The sequence below is a fragment of the Phaeoacremonium minimum genome (assembly GCF_000392275.1).
Source record: "Phaeoacremonium minimum UCRPA7 unplaced genomic scaffold PA7_03_scaffold_8, whole genome shotgun sequence".
In the NCBI taxonomy this organism is placed as follows: Eukaryota; Fungi; Ascomycota; class Sordariomycetes; order Togniniales; family Togniniaceae; genus Phaeoacremonium; species Phaeoacremonium minimum.
In genome coordinates this window covers 56350-77082 of record NW_006920915.1, presented here as the reverse complement: position 1 = coordinate 77082, position 20733 = coordinate 56350, and the positions used below count along the sequence as shown (strand labels likewise).

Sequence of the window (20733 nt, the reverse complement as noted above, 5' to 3'; positions counted from 1 at the left end):
GGACTCCCTTGTGAGGCAGCCCCGTGCTATATACTCCAGGTCACAGTCATACCAGCGCTTCCAACATTGATGGATCCTCCTGGCTCGCGCCCTGTGCCAATTGTTCGACGCTTGATCGAAATATTCAATTTTGCCTTGCTTGACTATACATCTACCCCGCGAGCCAAATCACAACACATGCTAGGATCATGGCGCCACTAATCATGGCCCATCCAACACCCTTTCGACTTGACAGAAGAACTTCGATATATAGACCTACCAGCAATACACCAACATCAAGAACTTCTACCAGCATTGCAGTCATTTTCGACCCTTCCCTCGGAGCTTTCAGGTCTTCTTGGGTCCCATCTTCGATACATCTAGCTACTGTCGAGCGTGCGGCATCGTTCAATAGAAAATATCTCTAATCATAGCTGGGCCATCGTGTCTCCCAACTTCTTCGTGCAGAAGGTGCTGAAGTATTGGTTGATGGCATCGACGGTGCCGCTGCCCTCGGCCAGGCTGACAACCAATGCAACGTAGCCGTCCGGGCGCACAACGACCACGCCGCCCTTTTCTTCGTCCAATCCCATCTTCGCATGTGCTGCTGCCTTGGCCTCCAACACCCGGCGATCCCATCGGTCATCCGCGTAGACGTGCTCTCGATATCGGCCAAGAATCGTCGGCACGTCGCGAGAAATTTCTATGCTGCTACGAGGGGCGGCAAATATGGTGCTAAAGGTGAAGAAAAGGCTGTGCGGGTTGTGCTTCTCATGGTGGGACACTTTGTCAATGTCTTGTCGCGCATAAATCTTGAAAAACGACCCTTTTCGTTCGAGATTCGCCGCGAAATCTCTCAGTGCAGCACGGGTTACGGACAGCCGCCCAGCGAAAATGAATATACGGAATGAGCCGTTGAGCGGAATCTCTTGCTCCAGATGGACAACGTTAGCGTCCACAACGCGCGTGACATCAGCATTGATGAGCAATCGACCAGTCCGCAACTTAGTCCCTTTTGGATGGACTAAGGGTGATTGCACCGGGTGGCTTGGAGACCAGTTCAGAGCATTTGGTTGATACGCAACACCGTAGCCACTGGTGAACTCGCACGACTCCTTGAATGTTCGCACAAAGTCGTTGTCTTCTTCCTTTTGCTGGCTGGCGCTCTCGGAGGCTGCCTCGATTTCACTTGCAGCCGGCTGACGCTGGGAGAAAAGCTTTGCGTACTTGTTATCAAAAGCGAGGAGCTTCTCTGCAACATCCTTTCGTTCCAGCTCATAGGTCTTGAGCAAATCCCTGTGTGCGAGGCCTCCTTCCACGGCATGGATCTTCCAAGCGAGGTTCTGGGCATCTAAAAAGGCAGTATTCATTCCCTGGCCAGCTTTGGGCTATGGAAACAGTAAGCCTCCAGCTCGTCCAAATGACAAGATCCGTGTACTTACGCTATGAGTATGGCAGGCATCTCCGCCAAGGAAGACTCGATGATCAATAGTGTAGCGTTCCGATATGCCCTGGCCAATCGGGTAGACCGAATACCATTCAACGCGTTCCCATTCAATCGAATACGGCTGCAGTATCTTCTTCGCCGACGCCTGTACTTCTGCTTCGGTGGCTGTTTTCCGTGGATTCCAACCTGGGTCTGTCGATGAAGCTATTTGTATATACAAACGGACCATGTTGTTTTCCCGAGGGATGACCATAATGGAGCCATGGGCAGAGTGGATCGTACATTTCATCTTGGGAGTGTCAGCATATGGCCCCGTTGGAGCAATTAGAGATTGGCAGTGACCTTAATATCGGGGAAATCTGTCTTCACTACACCGTCCATGACGCCCCACACATGAGCGATTGGATCTTTGTGCTTGATCCCTATCTTCAACTGGTCTCGGACGAATGACCTGGCCCCTTCTCCGCTGAACAGATACTTCGCTCGTATGGTCTCTTTTGCGGTACCGTCCACGTGCTCGAGTTCTACCTCGACGGGATATTCGGGGTTCTCCTGCTCGTCGGATTTGAACCCTCTTATTGTCCATGGGCGCTGAATCTGCACGTCTCGCTGCTGTAGGTCGGATATGAAGACCCGCTCAATCAGACCCTGGTGCAGAAGTGTGGTAAATGGATATCTCGCATCGATGAAACTGGGGCAGCTTGCCCAGGTGCCGGTTCTCACAATACCTTCTCCAGACCTTGGAGGGTCCCAAAACGCTACCTCAAAGACCCGTGCAGGTTTATGTGCCATGATCGCAGATTTCAGTCCCATATTTCGCAGCAAATCCAGGGATCGAGGCTGAATCCCGTCGGCTCGACCGGTTGGCGTAGGCTCTGCTCTATTGTCGATGTGCTTGATTCTATAGCCCCATCGTGACAGACAGGTTGAGAGCATGAGCCCGGCGGGCCCAGCGCCAACTATCACTTTGAATTATGTTAGCGATATCATCCGAGTTAGCGGATTCGATCACCATATATATACCTATGTCATAGTAAGGTGGGGATGACTGCCGCGCTGGTTGTGTTTCCATGACCGGGAGGAGAGTGTGGGAGTAGTAAATTACAAAGAATTTACTAATAAGGAAGACGCCACAATGTCAGTAGTGATGGAGAAAGCAGGCCTGGATTTAACTTGTCTGTGCGTGAAATACAACAATGAGATGCTGCAGGTAAATAGTGACCACAAGAAGGGGAGTGTTGGTAATTTATAGATATCCTGTATCGAGAAGGGATTTCTAGCCACGGCTGAGCCCACATCAGGGGGTCAAGTCACGGGTGGGTTCCGAGGAGCCTCTCGAAATATTAGGACAGAAGACGGCATGAGCATCGGGAGTCTTTGGCAATGTCAGGGCCACAATGGCGGGGGGAAGATATGTTACGGGTGGTCAACTTCCAAACCAAACAGACTAAGGATGAAGAAGCTGGGCCGAGGAGTGTGCCAGTCGGCTGGTATTGCGGCAACGTCAGAGCCCTGGGGGCGGGGGAGCAATGGCCACAGGTCAAGCAAAGAACCGTAGCTCCCAGATCTATCATTCTAACACGACCGCAGACTGGAGCCCGCTATGCTTAGTCTGGCCCAGTCTTGACCCCGGGATATAGACACGGTAATGAGAAAGTGGGGCCGGCGCCGCGGGGTCTCGGCTCAGATTCTCGGGAATGACAGTTCTGCCGCTCATTGGAGCCAGGCAACTACAAGCTACGAGACAATGCTATCTCCTAGGGGATGTCATCGAAAGTAAGGCTGCTATTCACGGCAATGTTCTGTGCTGAATTTGACAGGATTCTTCTCCTGTCCTCCACTACCTAGGCCCGCCTTGGGTTGCTCCACACTGGCCAGTCGAATATGAGTGCTATTGCCTTGAAACAACGATGCCACTGCTTCGAACCAGTGTATATGTCCAACGAGATCTTATAAATCATATGTCCTGTGCCAGGTGCATCGCCCAGCAGCTGCGAGAGGCAGACCAATGTGGTTTTCTGCATCTGTTCCCGAGAGGACGTGCTCGGTTTGTTGGCCTTGTCATTGATCGAAATGCCAATGTCACAAGATCGGATATCGCTCCATGCTGCCTGAAGTGAAAGCGACACTACTCGGGAAGGTCCATAGTGACAAAACATGCTTAGATTCAGCAAATATTGCTTTTAGCAAGTTTCACGATGATGCGAGGAAGTTTAAGCTGCCAATCTCTTTTTCTGGCAAATGGTGAAAAAGCTTAGACGCGTGACTATACAGGCATTGAACCGTGCTTTCTCATTCTTCCCAAGGTGTTCATAGACCCGGTATGATAATGATGTCGCATAGTTGAACTGTTAGTAATTCATGGCTGCCTTATATATCTTGGGCGGACAAGATGATTCATCCTGGCGGTTCAACATGTCCAGATGCTAGGATTTTGATATCGCGAAAACGGCCAAGCAGACAATACAATCTCATGTGTACAATGAGGGCTATCAATTGGACGTGATCATTTTGATTTTCTAGAATCTAATTCAGCGACAAGAGCTACCAATTTTGTGGATGGTGAGGGGACATATCTCACAAGTCTTCGGTAACGACCGTGATGCAGTGAGTTCGAGCAAAGTCCAAGCTTCCGCAGACGGCACTCACTGCTTGTTGGTCAAAGTGCTAGGGTTTCAACAAGCTCGAAAAACTCTCCTCATAATATGTATCTGGTAAAAATTTCCATGGTACAAGAGCTGGGCATGGAACCCAGAACACCAGAAAGGGAAGGGGAGGGGAAGGAAACGCCCTTAACTTAAGCTAGGTTTCCTTGAGTACATGCTGGAGGCTCACATCTGCGGTCGGTGAGGGTAGTGATGATGGTGACGATGGTGACGATAAGCTACACCAAAAGACTCCATGGGCTTTGTTTACCTTTCCGTCCAGTCTTTCCCATCACGCGTTTTCCCGGACCTTCCACAGCTCCTTTCCCAGTCCCGTGACCATACAACACCTTTGCCTTCGACTTTTACTTTGATCATTTGTTTTATTGTGACTTTTAGGTGTTTTCATCTTCCATTATCCTCCACCTCCTTCACTCCATCCACCAACCGTTCAGCGCCTGGAAATCTCCACAAGGATAAAGTACCTGAATTCGCAAGCTCCCGACAAGCAACGCGAGGTCACACACAGCTGCAAGCTGCGTCTCAAAGCTGGCATGGGATCCTGAAAGCTTTCATGTTGTGCAAGGTTGGACTGAACGACCAACGGTATCTCTACAGTTCGATCCGAGTTACGTATACTATTGACTTCCAACCGAAATCCCAGTAGCAGACAACATAACAGAGCTGCTGTAGGATATATGCTGTACAGGGCATGGGCCGATCATCGAGTCCCATTCGCGGAAATTTCATTCCGGTCTCTGCCTCACTTGGTTCTCGCTCACCTCGTCGTCAGAAAGATTTGGGGTTGCATATTCACTTGAGTTTGACAGATTCTCAAATGGATCGACTTACTTCCGCGTATGTTTCCACGCTCCGCGCCAGGCCACCTGCTAACGTGGCATAGTATTCCAGGTCAGGGTACTCCTGACAGAAGTAAGCAGTATCATTCTGACGGACCTTGGAACATGGATCCGTCAAAGTCGCGAGACCTCCGCAAGGGCAATACAAACGGAGCGAGTCGCCATCACATGCAAGCCCGCCCAGGCGATCGAGGAACACCCAAGCCAGATGATGATCGAAAAGCCATATCAGAGATGACTATTGCTTACTCAAATGTAGAACACTCTACACCTCGTCACCACATTCTTCGTTCGCGCTCCCGGTCGCCATCCAAGCGCTCACAGTCGCCAAGCAAGACGCCACATTCCGTTCTACACTCCTCAACTGGGCAGTCCTCTGTCATTGCTCGACGTAATATCTTACCGCCGACACCTGTCGACACCGAGAAGGCCCGCGAGTATCGATCAAACTCTGGTCGGAAACCTCGGGACTTTCCTACGTCATTCACTCCATCTCCTCAGCATTCTCCTGTGCGCCCTGTCTTCGGTGCTACTGACGACTCGTCATCGTTGTATTCTCAGGATGGCATGGACGAAAGCCAAATGCCTCCTGTCAGCCCCCTGAGAATCAGCAAGGGACAGGAGTCGATCACAAATACCAGTGCACCCCGATCCTATAACGACTGGGCAAGACCAGCCGCGTCGCCGGAACGTCTACTGCCTAGGGATATTATGCAGACTCAGCCTGAGAACAATCACGGAATTCCCAGAGTCAACACTATGGGCGACCTACGCCATGACGGTGACAAGCTTGAGAGAACTTGGTCTCCACTTTCGGATTACTTGACGAGCAAAGATATGCCCGTCAGAAAGGAGTTGGTTGGAGCCCGCGGTTGGCTCGAGCGTACTACAGACTCGTCGAACAAGAAGCCATCTTTGGACAAGAAGGTGCCTCAACCAAAGAAAGCCGGTCTTCTTGACAGCTTGAAGAAGATTGCCAAAGACATGAAGGTGACTCGCAAACTTCGCGATTCCGAGAAGGAGTACCGCGCTGCACGACTCACCGTATCCCTCGACCCCCGCGAGCAAAGTCTCCTTTACTGTGAGCTCGAGTTCATTCTGACAACTGCTCTTGAAGGATATATCTCGAGTCAATTCAATGCTGGACGCCTCGATGCAGATAAATACAAGAAAATTGTAGATGGCTGGCAACAGAAAGGTCGTCCGAAGGTGGTTGGATTTCGCTATGATCTCGAGACACAACTTGAGTTGGTCCACCTCCACAGCACCGACTTCAGATTCTATGGTCGTCGCGCTGGTCTGACGGTAGCAGTCAACGGGCTGCTTGAGATGATGAAGGTTAACTCGCGCGCTATGAGAATTCGCACTTTTTGCCAACCGGACACCGTTGTCGCCAAGCAACTCCTCGACTCTCAGTCTCTCTTCAACATGCTCGGTTGCTCAGAGCCGCAGCAGATCCGCCTTGCTGAAGTCATTCAATTCTTCAAGATTATACTGGAGCGCGAGCAACACTTTCGCCACCCACATGAAGCACATGCTGCATCTCCCGCTCGCCGCGATACTGGCCACTGGGACGAGAGTGAGGAGGTGATTGACGGCCAGGGTGCCAAATCTCATTCTGAGAAATACCAATCTTCTGGAGGTGACCAGCACCAGGAATACGGAGCTTGAGCTACAGTCCTGCTCTACGACGAATAAGCTTTGAATATGCGATATCAGGCTACCATGTCCTCCACCGCGGCGCCATTATACATGGTATTCCCATTGCTTGAGGTCCCCGAGTTTGCCTACATTTGATCTCAGCTAAGTTGAGGTTAAATGTTCAGTCGTTGTCAGAGACCACTTTGCGTATGGCGTGGAGATCAAATGGTGTGGATATTATGTAAATATAAACTGGAACGGAACGGTACACATCTGGTGGAAGACTGGTCTCAGATGGGCCATGCCTAGAAAGGTGAAAGGATTACTCGTCCAAACTACACACATGCTCAGAGCACTCTGGTGGACGAATTCTCTGCTCTAGTCATCGGAGCGTCGTTTGTAGTCGATGTCATAAATAGTCTCGCCATTTCAAATACAGGAATGTCCATCCCTTTGCGGCTCAATTGCTCGATCTTGTTTACATTGCCATCGTCATTGCCCTTGACAGTTAATCGCTCCATTGTGCGGAGAGTTATGCAAGGAGAATTGGTCTTGCATTAAGAGAGAGCTACACTAGTTGAACTACTCGATATTCCTCATCATCATGGTTTACCCAGAGATACCCACCAAGGCAGATACATGACATGAAAATCCAAAATCCTTATAGGCGAGGATAGCGTAGCGTGATCGCTGCCATACAAAACATTCGTAATCAGTACAGAAACACATCCAGTGGTGCACCAGAATATCATGAGAAACCTAGTACTTGTCGTCACTTCATCGGTGTCTCGTCTTGCGGTCATACACATAGTCGTAATCGTCATTATCGTAATAGTCTGCGTTTGCTCCGCGGATCGGGCCATGGGACCTACGTCCGCCCTCTTCTCGCTTCTCTTCGTCCTTCTTCTTGGCTGATTCAAGTCGCTTTTCTAGTGCATTCGCGCCGAGGCCGCCGACCTGATCTATTAGTCAGAGTATGTTACAGGTCATGGTCGTGTTTTAAACTCACTGCTGCACCGATGATGGTAGACACCAGCGTTGATTTGTCATGTTCACCGGAATGGCTTTTGCCTCGAGCACGGAGTGTTGCCTCGCTGGCTTCCCTTGCGGCGATACCACCGACGATGGCCCCAAGCACACCGACACCCAAGCCCGAGTTGGATTGGGAGAAGGTGTCCTTGAGGACATGGCGAGCTTTTGCAAGGGGGCTGCGGTCGCGTTCATCTTCTGAGCCCGATGAGCCCGGAGAATGGGAGCGTCGACCACGGGGAACTATAGCGCCGCTTGACATGGGAGGCATGGAACGAGGACGGTGGCGGGACTGGGGAACCTGGAGGGTGTTTCCCCCGTCAGGCGGATAGAATGGAGATTGGGGTTCGTACTGCAGTCTAGCTTGTGACTGGGATGCTCCCCCGGCATAATGATAGTCAGGGGATCGATCTCTGAATTGTGGAGGAGGAGAATGCCGGCGGCCACGGCGTTCATAATCCCCATCGTCATCATAATAACGGGACATGTTGACTAAGAGTCCGATTGTTTCCCGCTGAATTCAGCGTCACGATGAGCGTGGCACTGGTAGCCTTGCACTTCAGCCCCTAGCCTGAAGCACCCACGATAAACTCGGATGATATCAGGCTATATACTGTGAGGAAAAGGATGGTCTTCACACTTATGTCTATCCTTTAAGCGTTCTTAGACGGGGCCTTGACCAGAATGTGGAGTGAATTCCGTGCAAGACGGTGGATGAAGGCAAGGGTGGTGTATAAAATACAACGTCCGCTTACGGGGCTGGCAATCAGGCTGAGGCGGGAGGCCAATCTCTTGAGATAAGCCACTCGGTCGGTGTAGACGTGAGTCGCAGCGCTTGATTTCGACTGGTCGTCGAGAGTGTCCGGGTGAGTGCGGTGGACGTGGGATGGGGGACGATGAGGCTCAATGAGGGGGGGAGTTGGACGAAGTCTGGGGCTGAGAGAGCAAGAGCATGTGTTGGATTGGAAAACCTGATCAATGGTGGCATCCCTGCAAGGAAGGCCGACCCTGCCTTTGAGCTGAAGAGGACTCCAGAGAGTCCAGGTGCCTGCAGTCTTACGGCATTGCTCACCCTCGTCCTCTCATAGGCTGGCGAGTGTGGAAGGGCTCGGGGGCGGTGTCAGCCGACCGACTGCAAGTCATTTGGCAGCCTGGAGGTGGCCCCTGGAGGTGGCCCCTCCTCCATCCAAGTCCATCGTGATGGAGATCTATAGCTACTGCTGGGCATGGCCAAGACTGAACCAGACTAGACTCAACTAGACTAGACTAGGCCGGTTAGTTTCTACGTGGTAGGTATATTCTGTCTGTCTCTGTCAACCTCATTGATGTCGAGCACTATCTCAGTATTGGGTGAGGTGTGATGGGATAGCAGCAATCAACTGGTTAGCAACCTAGGAGGCAAGCCCTTGCAGCCAGGTCTCAGCCAGGTAGGTCTGCATCAAGTACAGCAGACCTGGGCACAAGGCGTCGGCATCCACCGAGCTCTCATATTATTTCTTCTCTGCTCTAGGCAGTTTGCTTTGTTTAGGTGAGTCTCGCCAGAGAGAAGAACGACGAGCAGAGGGAGGCTGGGAGTCGATACCACCGCGTCCGTAAAGGACATGTAACGCGGGGTAAAGAGTTGCCGGTCGGAATGATGTCACAAGGCCGCAGGCGGGGCAGTCTGACTGCTTCTCCCATCAACCTGGAACGAGTGGGACACTCTTTCAATGGGACTCAGTTCGGCTGGTTCATTGACTATAATCCCAAGAAGGCCGCTTTGTCGCCGGCCGGGTCCCGATGTCCGACCAAAATTTCTCTGGCTTGATGCGACACAGGGAGCTGGCCTCATATTCTACCAGTTTCCTACCGCAGTGATACCTCCCCGGCGAGCAGAGAGTTGGCTGCCGGTGTCTACCTACTTAGAATTACCATATCAGCCATTCACTGAGACTTTCCAGAATTAGGGAAAGAAAGCTCATATTCTGTGCAAGTTGATACAAGATCTTTGCCGTCTGCCGCCCTTAGGTCTCCCTGTACATACTGTCGGACGGCAATGCTTCGCTTGCCCAGGAACTTGCCCTGGAATATAGTCTAGACCACTCACATTACTATCATATCTGGATGTTTTCGTAGAGCAAAACACGGATGAACTTCAAGTTAGCGAAAACCCTCGGTTCGATATACCTAGTCTGAAATATGTTAATGGTGATGAATCGCTTATTCCACAGTGCTGGTTCGTGCAAATTTTCTAGCGAAAATTATACCGCCGTAGTCTCAGCTCTAAGGACACTTGGTGTCACACTAGGTATTCTACGTGCGTTCGCCATGGTATTCGGGCAGAATTGTCCATTGCATATCACCTCAACCTAACCAAGGGCCAGCTACGGAGTCGTGGTAGATCGTGCAGGTGTTCGTCGCCTCTTGGCAGAAGACGCTCGTTCGCTGCTGCAACGGGGATGCCGGCCCGGGCCTTTGCGCAAACATCATATCCCCGGCTTAAGTTCGGTAGCCACTCCGCTCTAGCTCCGCTTCCCATACCTCAAAATAGGTTCCATTCACATTCAGTTTCCGTGGCCTGACCAGATCCGACTGCTTTCACCTGCGAGGCCCCTAGCTGACGGCAGCGGCATAAAGCTTCGCTTCCCCGGTGTAAGTGGATCCCACGATGGCCTCACCGCTCGCATACAATTTCGACATTCCCGACTCTTTCACTGCCTCTTATTCATCCTTCCTAGGCCTCAAATTCTACTTCTATAGAAGATGGTGGGCAAAGTTGGTTGAACAAGAGAAGTATTGATGCTAGGAGCGCAGAGCTGGCGTACTTGTTGACCTGATGCACGATCTCCCATTGATAACCATCAAACATCCATGGAACTGCTGTACGAAACATCAGTCCGTCTAATTTTCACTCCACCAGGTCGTGTACCGCTGTCTTTCCAGAGATATTACCGCACGCGCATGGTATGTTGGATCAAGTGGCGCCTTTGAATCCTCCTCGACCTTAACTATAACAATCAAGCTATTGAGCACAACCCTGTTGCATTCAACACAGTTTTACTTTCCCGGCAGACGAAATATCGCACTATCTCTCTATATATACTAATCTATCGAGCGTTGTATACAAGTTAAACTGCCCGCTTCCTAAACAACTATTGTATACCGGTTGCGAAATCGGTTTCTAAGTTGATTATTACCACTCGCTATAATTCAATGTCTGCGTCGGTCCAGCTCTCTGCTGCCGGGGAGGTACATGGAGATCTTCATCAACACTGTGATCTTCCTAAGGGGCCCGATGAGAAGAATGCCGAGGCGTTATCAGCGCCTTCTATCATACCACCCGTTGATCACGATTCTAGCCTCAGCACGCCTTCACCGAACCATCTTGAACGATGGAACCAACCCCGGAGAAACATGTACCGTTTCTTCACAACACTACTCAGCTTTATTATCCTAGGCGCAAATGATGGAGCTATTGGAGTGAGTTCAGCTGATCGGTCGGTTGGGTGGATGTTACTAATGCTACGCAGGCTTTGATCCCATATGTAAGTTAATATTTTGAGCACACATTTGGATGTCACGAAATCACCTTACCAATGGTGTCAGATTGAAGAGTATTACCATATTACATACACTATGGTAGCATTGATATTCCTCGCACCTTTCGTCGGCTACCTCTTGGCCGCATTACTTAACAACTTGATTCATCATCACCTCGGCCAACTTGGGGTAGCTTTCCTGGGACCCCTGTGTCGCATGATTGGATACATTCCCATGGCTTTGCATCCGCCATACCCAGCCCTTCCCGTCTTCGCCCTATTTCCTGGTTTCGGAAACGGGATTGAGGATAGTGCATGGAACGCGTGGGTGGGAAACATGGAGAACGCAAACGAACTTCTTGGGTTTCTTCATGGCGCGTACGGACTTGGAGCGACAATCGGTCCTCTGATCGCCACGGCCATGGTGACCAAAGCTAACCCGCCACTTCCATGGTATTCGTTCTATTATTTCATGATTGGTATGGCCGCTCTCAACGGTGCCCTTATTGTTACCGCTTTCTGGGGTGCCAGCGGCGCTGTACACCGGGCTACCCATGCTTCCACCACAGGTGAAAAGAGAACGACAACAAGGCATGTCTTAAGAGACCCTATCACTTGGATGGTCGCGTTGTTTCTCCTGGTGAGACTGATTCCCTTCAAAATTCGCAATATTGGTCTACTGACCATATATGTACCACAGGGTTACGTCGGTGCTGAGGTTAGTTTGGGTGGCTGGATCGTGACATTCCAGCTGGACGGTAAGCAACGCCGTCTAGGGCTTCTGGATACTTTGCACTGACAATTGAACTTCAGTTCGACATGCAGAACCCTTCCTTGCTGGACTGACAGTTACTTTCTTCTGGGTTGGTCTCACCGTGGGGAGGATTATTTTAGGATTCATTACCGGGAGAGTCGGGGAGAAGCTGGCCATCACCATTTACCTAGGCATTTCTCTGGCATTGCAACTCATGTACTGGCTCATTCCCAGCTACGTTGCCTCTGCCATCTGCGTTACGTTCCTCGGTTTTTTCCTCGGGCCACTTTTCCCGGCTGCGATTGTGGCAGCGACAAAGCTGTTGCCAGCGGACTATCACGTATCCGCTATCGGCTTCGCTGCTGCGTTTGGAGGAGGCGGAGCGGCTGTTTTCCCTTTTGCCGTTGGAGCAATAGCCCAGAGCAAAGGCGTCGAGGTACTGCAGCCCATTATTGTTGCCATTTTCATATTCATCTTAATGGTGTGGCTTGTTCTCCCCGGCGGACTCCGCCCAGGTGGCTTGGAGCGAGCAAGAGAGAATAAGGAGAAGCCCGGACATCAGGTACTCCAGGTGTATAGGTGGCTAAAGGCAAAATTCACGTGAAGCCATCGCCAGCGTACAATATACTTTTCAGTGTGTAAATAGTGTGTCCGAGCAAGTTGACTAATGGCCAAAGGTAGCTAATAAGCGGATTTGTGAGCCAATAATTCATTCTTGTGCCTGCGAGAGAAGTTCACTGGCAAGCCTTTGGACGTAAAACTGTTTAGCCTCTGCCGGGACGTCGTTGAAGGCAGAAACTATCTTAGTTACAGCTTGGCGCCCTTTCTCATAAGCTAGTAGATCACGGTTGCCGTACACATCGCGTCCGGCCGAGTATCCGTTTTCGAGGTTGCGAAAGAAGACATTTACCGCTATACTGGAGTCACTTATAGGTGTGGCCGTGTGTAACCATAGGGGTGGGAGGAAGAGCACATCTCCAGGACCAAGCGTGGCTTCATGGGGATGCGTTTTTGCTAGTGAGTTCGTTTTTAGGTGTTCAAAAACATCAATGCTCGAGCTTGAGGCTCCTGGGGCGAATGATAGGTGGTGTACGTCAGTTGGCGGGAATAGAACCAGGCGCTTTGTGCCATCAATCTGACAATAGATGTTTGCCATGACCTGGGTGAATCAGAAGAGCCTCATAATGTATAGCTTTTGGAACTATAAACACTTACGTCGTAGTGTAGCCACATGTTCACTGGGCCAGAAATTCTGAGGACCGAGCTAAAGCTGTTTTCAGCAACAAATGCCAGCTCAGGTGGCAGTACAAAATCAGCAGCGAGCGCTGGGAAGTCTCTGTTCAGATCGGCTGGCTGACTCGCCGGCTCATCAGTGGCTAGAGCTCGCAAATACAGTCTGGCCCCTGACTTGACCTCCTCGACAAATGCTCCGAAGCTCTTCGTCACATAACGAAAGTTTTTGGCGTTGAAGTCCATACTTCGGTTTTCTGATTCGTGTACCACGATCTAGGTCGTCTGTTAGCGAAAGATATATGCTACCGAAAAAGGAGGGAAGAAAAAGGGGGGAGGGGGGAGAAAAAGCCGGGTACAACCTACCTTCCTATCCCGTCCAATCTTGTCGGCGAGGTAGTCTAAGCTCCAGTTATGTTTGATTGCCCCTAAGTCAATTCCTTCTAGAATGACAGGTTTACTGGCTTGAAGCATCTTCCCGAAGGCTTCCGGGCTTTCAATTTTTATGCGCTGGATGGCAAGGACCGTAGTTTGTTCCTCCGGCATCGTATGCTTGCTGCTAAGTTCTGCGCCTTCGTCTTTGTCCACTAGCTCAACTGTTCGTGCAAGCTCCCAACCAACACCTCCTGCCGGAACACTGAAGCATTTTCGACCATCAAGAGCTCTTAGATCAAGAGTGAATGCGTAAGTTCCACTTGTCCAGTAGGTCCCCATTGAAAAGCAAGTGGCGCCGCCACCTATCAGAACTACTTGATCGGCCGCTGTGCTAATAACAGATGAGCCTATGATGAGGGGTCGAGGTGGCCCCGAGGGCTCGAATATGCGCGGGTCGACCAAACGAGATCGGATCTCAAGACTTGAGCCATTTAATGAGCATATAAGGATGTCGTGGCTCTGTGGCACGATTCCGTGTCGGAGAACACCCCCGAGAACCAGTAGGTAGCCACGGTATGTTGTCCAAGTCGCACCAAACCTTGAGAGCAACAGTCTCGCCGCTTGGGTGTCTCCTAGAGTGTCTGTCGACGCACTGCATGTGCTGAAGATTATCTTCGGTTGCTGTTCTTTGCATCAGTCTTATACGGACAACAACAGTGGTGAGATGATGGATACATACCTTTTCATTAGCGACGTCAACTTGCCATGCCAGAATTTGGTCGGAGATGGTTCCATCCCGAAGCATTCCACCGGCAAGAATACCGGTGAAAATCCCAGCACTTCCCTGATGCCTTCCGAGGCATGACAATACAGCACCGAAGGCCGGCAGCGGACGTACTGGCCCACTTACGTGGCACTCTATCCACCCCAGTCCAGGATGATACAACATACACTTGTCGGAAACATCACATGCCCCCGACTTCCCGCCATAAAGAAGGGCTAACGATGACCCGTCTAGCCGTGTCGCGGAGTGGCGATAGAGAGGCACTGGCAAGTCTTCTACGCGGAACCAACGGTGGATGTCTTGCTTGAATAACCAGCTATCCATCATTGGCGACATGGGAGAGGAACGACCTCCAGCCAACAAAATTCCGCTAGAGCCAAGATCAGTAATGGTATGAGACATGCGACCTGCTGGTCCGCCTGGCTCAAGAGCCAGATCGATATTGCAGCCATTTTGAGAGTACACATCGCAAGATCGAAGGCGACTGTGCACACCATGCCCCATTACGTTTGCAATGAATTCCTGTCCCGTAACATTTTTTAAGATCATGGATGCGCCAAAGCGGCGGAGACCTCGCTGAGTCGAATACTCTTTATAAGACATAACAACCTCCGTTGCAGGAATGTCCGGCAATCTCTCTCTTGATCTTCGCGACACCACATTGCCTTCGGCGAGAGTGCTGGCATGAAGGATGAGATAGTGGCTGGCGAACAGGGCCAATTCGTCCCACTCATCAAAAGGCTCGACATCGTCTAGTTTCTGTCTCTCCGAGGGGCTGAAGAAGTCATTATTTGCCCACGCTTGCCACAATGAGAGCGCCGTGACATCAGCCCAGCCTCTGCTGGAGAAGCGTTCTTCCTGCTGCTCGATCGTCTGGTACTGAAGTATCGATCGAAGGGGGCTGTTTAGTTTTCCAAAGTGTTCATTCATGGTCTTGGCAAATGGGTGCTCAGGACCATCCGGTAAGATTTGCTCCAACAAACAAAACTCCGCTACCACGAATGTCAGTAACAAGACAGTATAAGATTGAGATTATAGATGTGGCGAATCGTTGAGAGATACAAGGGAAATGGTGATGCAAGAAGTAGACTGCCGGAGACATACCCTGCCCAATGCTACTGGCCCATTTTATCAGACCGTCTGCAGCCTCAGTTTCCATGTACGTGATGGAAACCTCAGCCACAAATAACAGACGAGCGCGAGATATCTCGGCGATCAAGGACAACGCTTGGTGTAGAGTATCTGTGTCACGTAGGTCGCAGCCTACTTGAAAATAGCGATCACTCCGGAGCAGGATTGGTCCGTCCTCGGGAGTTTGAACATCTGCCAGGGGAGCCGTAAGTTCCGCGGTATTGAGCACGACTTGGCGCTTCTTCAACATCAGGTCTGGAAAGTCAACGTCCACAAAGACGGCTTCTTTGCACTCTTCGGGATAGCGAGTGAGACACTGCCATGGCAGAACATCGCTATACAGAGCTTTTAGTGGGATTCCGCGGAGTATTTAGCGGTGCTCGATGGAAGAACGCAGCGCTTACCTGCCACAACCAAGGTTTATGACCATCTTCTTGGCCGTCGTGGGCTCTTGCAGAAACCTGCGGACAAGAGTATCGATTACATGGAGTCTGAGATGATAGCCCCTATTGATTAAAGGAGCCCTGCGCTGGAACTTTCTCACAAAGAAGCGGAAGAAGTGTGGCTCGTTGGGGTAATAGAATCGTTCCACGCTACGTTTCGAAACGATACTGCTACTGTTTGTCTGGATCAATACCGGTCAGTGATCGTCTTGGCTGCACAAGAGATTTTGAGTCTGCGAAGTTCTTGGCAAACCTACAGCCATGACAAGGTCATCTTTGGACCTCCTTTCCGACTTTGCGGCACGCGGGCCTATAGGTCGGGGAGTCGTGACCGCAGCCATCCCGCCTTTTCTGGAAAAGGGGAGCTAGAAGAGAGCATGGAGATTTAGGGTGCCGCTATACGACGATCAAGAGAGATGCCGTGGCGACGGGATGTGGCTGACTTGACGCGGGCGATTACCTTGTGATACAACATCTAAAGGGTTGGAGGTATCATTGGTAGACTCTACAAGGAAATTGAAGTACCCGGACTCTTCTAGGGTGCACATCACATCCTGTCCAAGGTGAAGCGAAAGCTATGCGGCTGGTTGTGGGCTGCGAATATTCTGCTCTATGCTCGGTACGTGCATTTGGAGCGTCGAGATGCATCATGTATGGATATGGTGGTGGTATGAGATCAACGAGGTCCATCTCCAGCTTGCAGACTTCCTAATCTACCTACGGATCCTGATTCGAACAGAGCCCCTAGAAGTGCCCTGCAATCTCAAGGCGCTCTTCTCTGGTCACCACCTACTCATCGATGCCTGAATGCCTCCCTATGATGACTTCCTGAGCACTTTAGATGAGAGATCGGTTAGAGCCATATTACTATGACGGATAGTACTACGCTGGCTAATTCAATCTTAGTCCGGTGCGACGGAATGCGTGGTGGACGGATGCGGCCGGTACACTGCTACTGGGGCTACCTAGGCACCTACCTTTAGGTACCTACCTAGGTACCTAGAGGTATGTAAGTCCCGCCGTCCCGTCTCCACACAAGCTGTTTGCGTCTCCATCGCCTGTCCTTCCATGGTTACGTATTACTCTTCCGCCAGGCTGATAAGTCTTCGTCTAGTAAGGGTATCTAGGTATCGTTACCTCTGCAACAGGAGATGACTACCTCTATAGAAGTTGATAGACCTATGCTATAGTAATGAACAAAATCTTCGACTCTTGATAAGTATCACGACTCTCAGCATCGGGTACCTTTACCCTTCAAGAATTAAAGGGGAGGAGCAAGCCTACCTAGGTACCTAGGTAGGTAGGTATGTACCTGGGTAGCCTGGGAGAGCACTGAAGGAGCTCCAGTTCCATCGCTGGCGGCGGGGACACTTCCCCTCCAGATCCCTCGGAGGGCCCCCACCTACGCAATACTTCCCTACCTTAGGTACTTAGCCACCTACCTAGGGTCCCTTACCCAAGCCAGTCACCCCCGTCCCGACCTCCCTCATATCATGCATACTTACCCTGCCATCTGCTACCGTCGGCCTCTCAACTTGCTATACATCACACACCACCTCCACCAACGTCTTCGAAGCGCTGCGATCACGACGATCACCACCGAAAGGGCGGGCCTACGATATCGCGCCCGCCTCGCCCGCGCATCTCTCGCTCAGCTGCACTGCACTGTACTGTACCGCCCAGGAGACAGTCAAGCTGTCCTGCCTTTGCCGAGCCAAACGCAACGAACGAGCGAACGAACGACTGCCTGCCACCAGCTCAGCTGCCTTGTGATCAATTCTCCATCCACCTTCCTGCTCTGCAACCACCCTGCCACGTTGCAGACCAGCTTCGACAGTCGAGTGGACATTTCAGTAGCCGAGTGCACGCAAAAGATATAGGCCACATCCACTTCCTCCTCCGACATCGTCAGAAATGGCGAGCGCCGCTCTCAACTTCATCACCTTCAACCAGGATCACAGCTGTCTTGCTGTTGGTGAGTCTGCCCGTGTTCTCGTCACGCACCAGGAGCTGATGCTTGGGCCTCTCAAGGTACCTCCAAGGGATTCCGCATCTATCATACCGACCCTTTCTCTAAGATATTCAGCAGCGATGATGGCAACGTCTCCATCATCGAGATGCTCTTCTCCACCTCGCTTGTCGCTCTCATCCTCTCCCCGAGACATCTCATCATTCAGAACACCAAGGTATGGGTCGCCTCCATGACATTTCGTCCTCTTCTCAGGCTCCTCTAACCCTTCTCGCAGAGGGCGTCCGTCATTTGCGAGCTTACCTTTCCTTCTGCTGTGCTCGCCGTCCGTCTGAATAGGAAAAGGTTAGCTGTCATACTCGAAGAGGAGATCTATTTGTACGACATCGCCAACATGAGTCTCCTCTACACCATCACCACCTCTCCGAATCCAAGCGCCATCTGCGCTCTGTCGCCCTCTTCTGAGAATTGCTATATTGCATACCCTCTACCCAAGCCGCGGGAAGACACCGGAGATCGGCGGCCTGCTCATGCACCACCTTTGTCGACCTATGTTCCTCCCACCTCCGGTGAGGTTCTCATCTTCGATACCCTCACCCTCAAGGCAGTCAATGTCGTTGAGGCTCACAAGTCTCCCTTGTCTTGTATCGCCCTGAATAGCGAAGGCACGTTGCTTGCCACTGCGTCGGAAACCGGGACCATCATCCGCGTCTTCAGCGTACCTCGTGGGCAGAAACTCTACCAATTTCGACGGGGCACTTACCCCTCAACCATCTACAGCATGTCTTTCAACCTGAGCTCGACATTATTATGTGTCTCCTCAACGTCCGACACCGTGCACATATTCCGACTAGGGGGTCCAGGCCCTTCGGGAAGCGCCAACGCCGCCATGAATCCAGCTGCGACAGAGCCCCCTTCTTCGCCCCGCCTGGATCGCTGGACTCGCTCGCGCAGCTATGACAGTGGTAACGACTCGCCTGGTAGCGCAACAGGATCCCCGCGAAGTGAAGCCGCTGACTTGGCTGGGCCGCAAGGAAACAACGGTAGCAGCAGCAACAGCAGTGGAGGAGCCCACCGTAGGCAGAGCGGCTCCTTTAGCAGCATGTTGAGGCGATCATCACAGATGATGGGCAGGAGTGTAGCAGGAGTTGTCGGGTCATATCTCCCGCAGACCGTTACAGAGATGTGGGAGCCCCTGCGTGACTTTGCGTACATCAAAATCCCGAAAGCAAACTCCGGTCTGCCTCCTCGTAGTGGCTCCTCGGCAGGCGCAGCTGCCGGTCCAGCCTACCTAGGTGGCCCAGTGCGGAGTGTGGTGGCCATGAGCAGCAGCAGTCCTCAGGTCATGGTAGTCACCAGCGACGGCGGCTTCTACGTCTTCAATATCGACATGGAGCAGGGGGGCGAGGGCTACTTAGTGAAGCAATTTTCGTGCGTATAGTTCTAGTCTATCCTTGCCCTGTCGAATTGAACTGACTGGAGCTTGACTGATTAGTGTCCTTGACGGCGACGACAAGCTTGAAGCTTCTGCGTATGGCTCGTGACGGAGTCCAAGGCGGGGATTGATTGTGTGTTTTGTGGCAGTGAAGGTTCTCGAATGACTCAAACAACAGCATCGTCGGTTAGCGCCGTAATCTCATAGGGCAACACCACTGACGATGGCTGTTCAGCAAATTGGACCGCAACAGATGGCTGCTGCTCAAGACATGTTCCCTTTCAAGGTTCAGACTCGGTGGCCTAACCACTCGCTCCACTTCATGTTCGACGAATGGTTCTGCATAAGCGTTTGGCGTTATTTTTACATATTCTAAGCCTTTGGGGGCGGCGAGATTCATCGATGGCGTTTCGGCGGGCATGGACTGGGCTGCGGCACTATGATGATTTGTAGGGAGACTGGATGGACTGCGATATACTCTTTTTGCGATGCCTCGGGAGTAAGCAAGTAGTTATTGTGTCTTCCTCGAGGTTCATAATATGCATCATTGTAGTATAGTATTGCTCTCTTTTCTGACGCTCGTCCTCTGATTTTGACGCTTGTTGCGATCGGCCTCAATTTGCATTTGTCATATACATGCTCTTCACACTGCAACCGTATCGGTCTCCTGAAAATGCGAACGCCATCCAGAACGAAGCCAACTTGTCGACGCTTTGGATGAGCGGCAATACATCTGCTCCTCCCATGTTACAAAACACTCTGTTTCCATACCGCAGGAAAAAAAGAGAAAAAAAATTCCCACCCCACGCCGTTAAATGAAGGTAAAAGGGATATCAAAAAGAAGAAAAACCAAGCTCAGTTGCCGCCTTTGATATCCTGTCGTAAATCCTGCAAAAGAAGTGATCGTTCCGTCGTGAGGCTTATCAAATACATCGTTGCAAAACAAGTGAAAACAATTGCCCCCAATAAAGCGCCGGACGTATTTAGAAGTCGTGTGGTTTTGTGAGGGTTGGCTCGTCCCGTCCCCAACCAAATCCCAGAAAAGGTAGCTGACAGTCACCGAAATTGTGCTACGAAGTAGCTAAACAACTTCACAGGGCCACTGACGTAGAGTTTGCTCAGGCGATCAAGCAACAAAGGCGATATGCGAGCCGTTGTCCTAGTCTTCTTGCCAGGTCGGCATAACTGATCTGGTTGTTAAGGTCCTCAATCGTTCGTCCCAATGAGCTCTCTGGAGTCAATTATTCGTTGCCCCGGATGGCCATTTCGTGTAGGCAAAGCCGCCTTTTGAGCCTCGCTCATCTCGCGTAAGGTCGATTCATCAATGCTACCTCTCTCGCAATTTCGCCCCATTCAAGCTCCCTTTTGATACCGGTACCTTTTCCCCCATTTTCAGCCGATCTCTTCATTTGGAGCATTTCATCCCATTTCAGCAGCTCATAGGCAAATCGCAAGTGTGGTTGGATAATTACGTTGAGCCGACGAGCGCGAAC

General features: G+C 51.2%; 4 protein-coding genes across 4 annotated transcripts; 2 read left to right on the top strand and 2 right to left on the bottom strand.

Annotated features, from left to right (window-relative positions):
* Positions 1-407: 407 nt before the first annotated feature.
* On the bottom strand, positions 408-1715 carry UCRPA7_155 (putative phenol 2-monooxygenase protein; the record flags this gene model as incomplete). Its single annotated transcript, XM_007912753.1, has 3 exons — positions 408-1367; positions 1422-1490; positions 1653-1715. 3 exons carry the CDS (start codon positions 1713-1715, stop codon positions 408-410), a joined length of 1092 nt encoding a protein of 363 aa, XP_007910944.1.
* Positions 1716-5768: 4053 nt separating this feature from the next.
* Positions 5769-6602, top strand: UCRPA7_154 (hypothetical protein; the record flags this gene model as incomplete). Its single annotated transcript, XM_007912752.1, has 1 exon — positions 5769-6602. The coding sequence occupies one exon, from the start codon at positions 5769-5771 to the stop codon at positions 6600-6602; it is 834 nt and encodes a 277-aa protein (XP_007910943.1).
* Positions 6603-7349: 747 nt separating this feature from the next.
* Positions 7350-7863, bottom strand: UCRPA7_153 (hypothetical protein; the record flags this gene model as incomplete). Its single annotated transcript, XM_007912751.1, has 2 exons — positions 7350-7529; positions 7582-7863. 2 exons carry the CDS (start codon positions 7861-7863, stop codon positions 7350-7352), a joined length of 462 nt encoding a protein of 153 aa, XP_007910942.1.
* Positions 7864-17750: 9887 nt separating this feature from the next.
* Positions 17751-19349, top strand: UCRPA7_152 (putative protein-vacuolar targeting protein atg18 protein; the record flags this gene model as incomplete). Its single annotated transcript, XM_007912750.1, has 6 exons — positions 17751-17867; positions 17915-18022; positions 18083-18617; positions 18790-18881; positions 18929-19236; positions 19301-19349. 6 exons carry the CDS (start codon positions 17751-17753, stop codon positions 19347-19349), a joined length of 1209 nt encoding a protein of 402 aa, XP_007910941.1.
* Positions 19350-20733: the final 1384 nt, after the last annotated feature.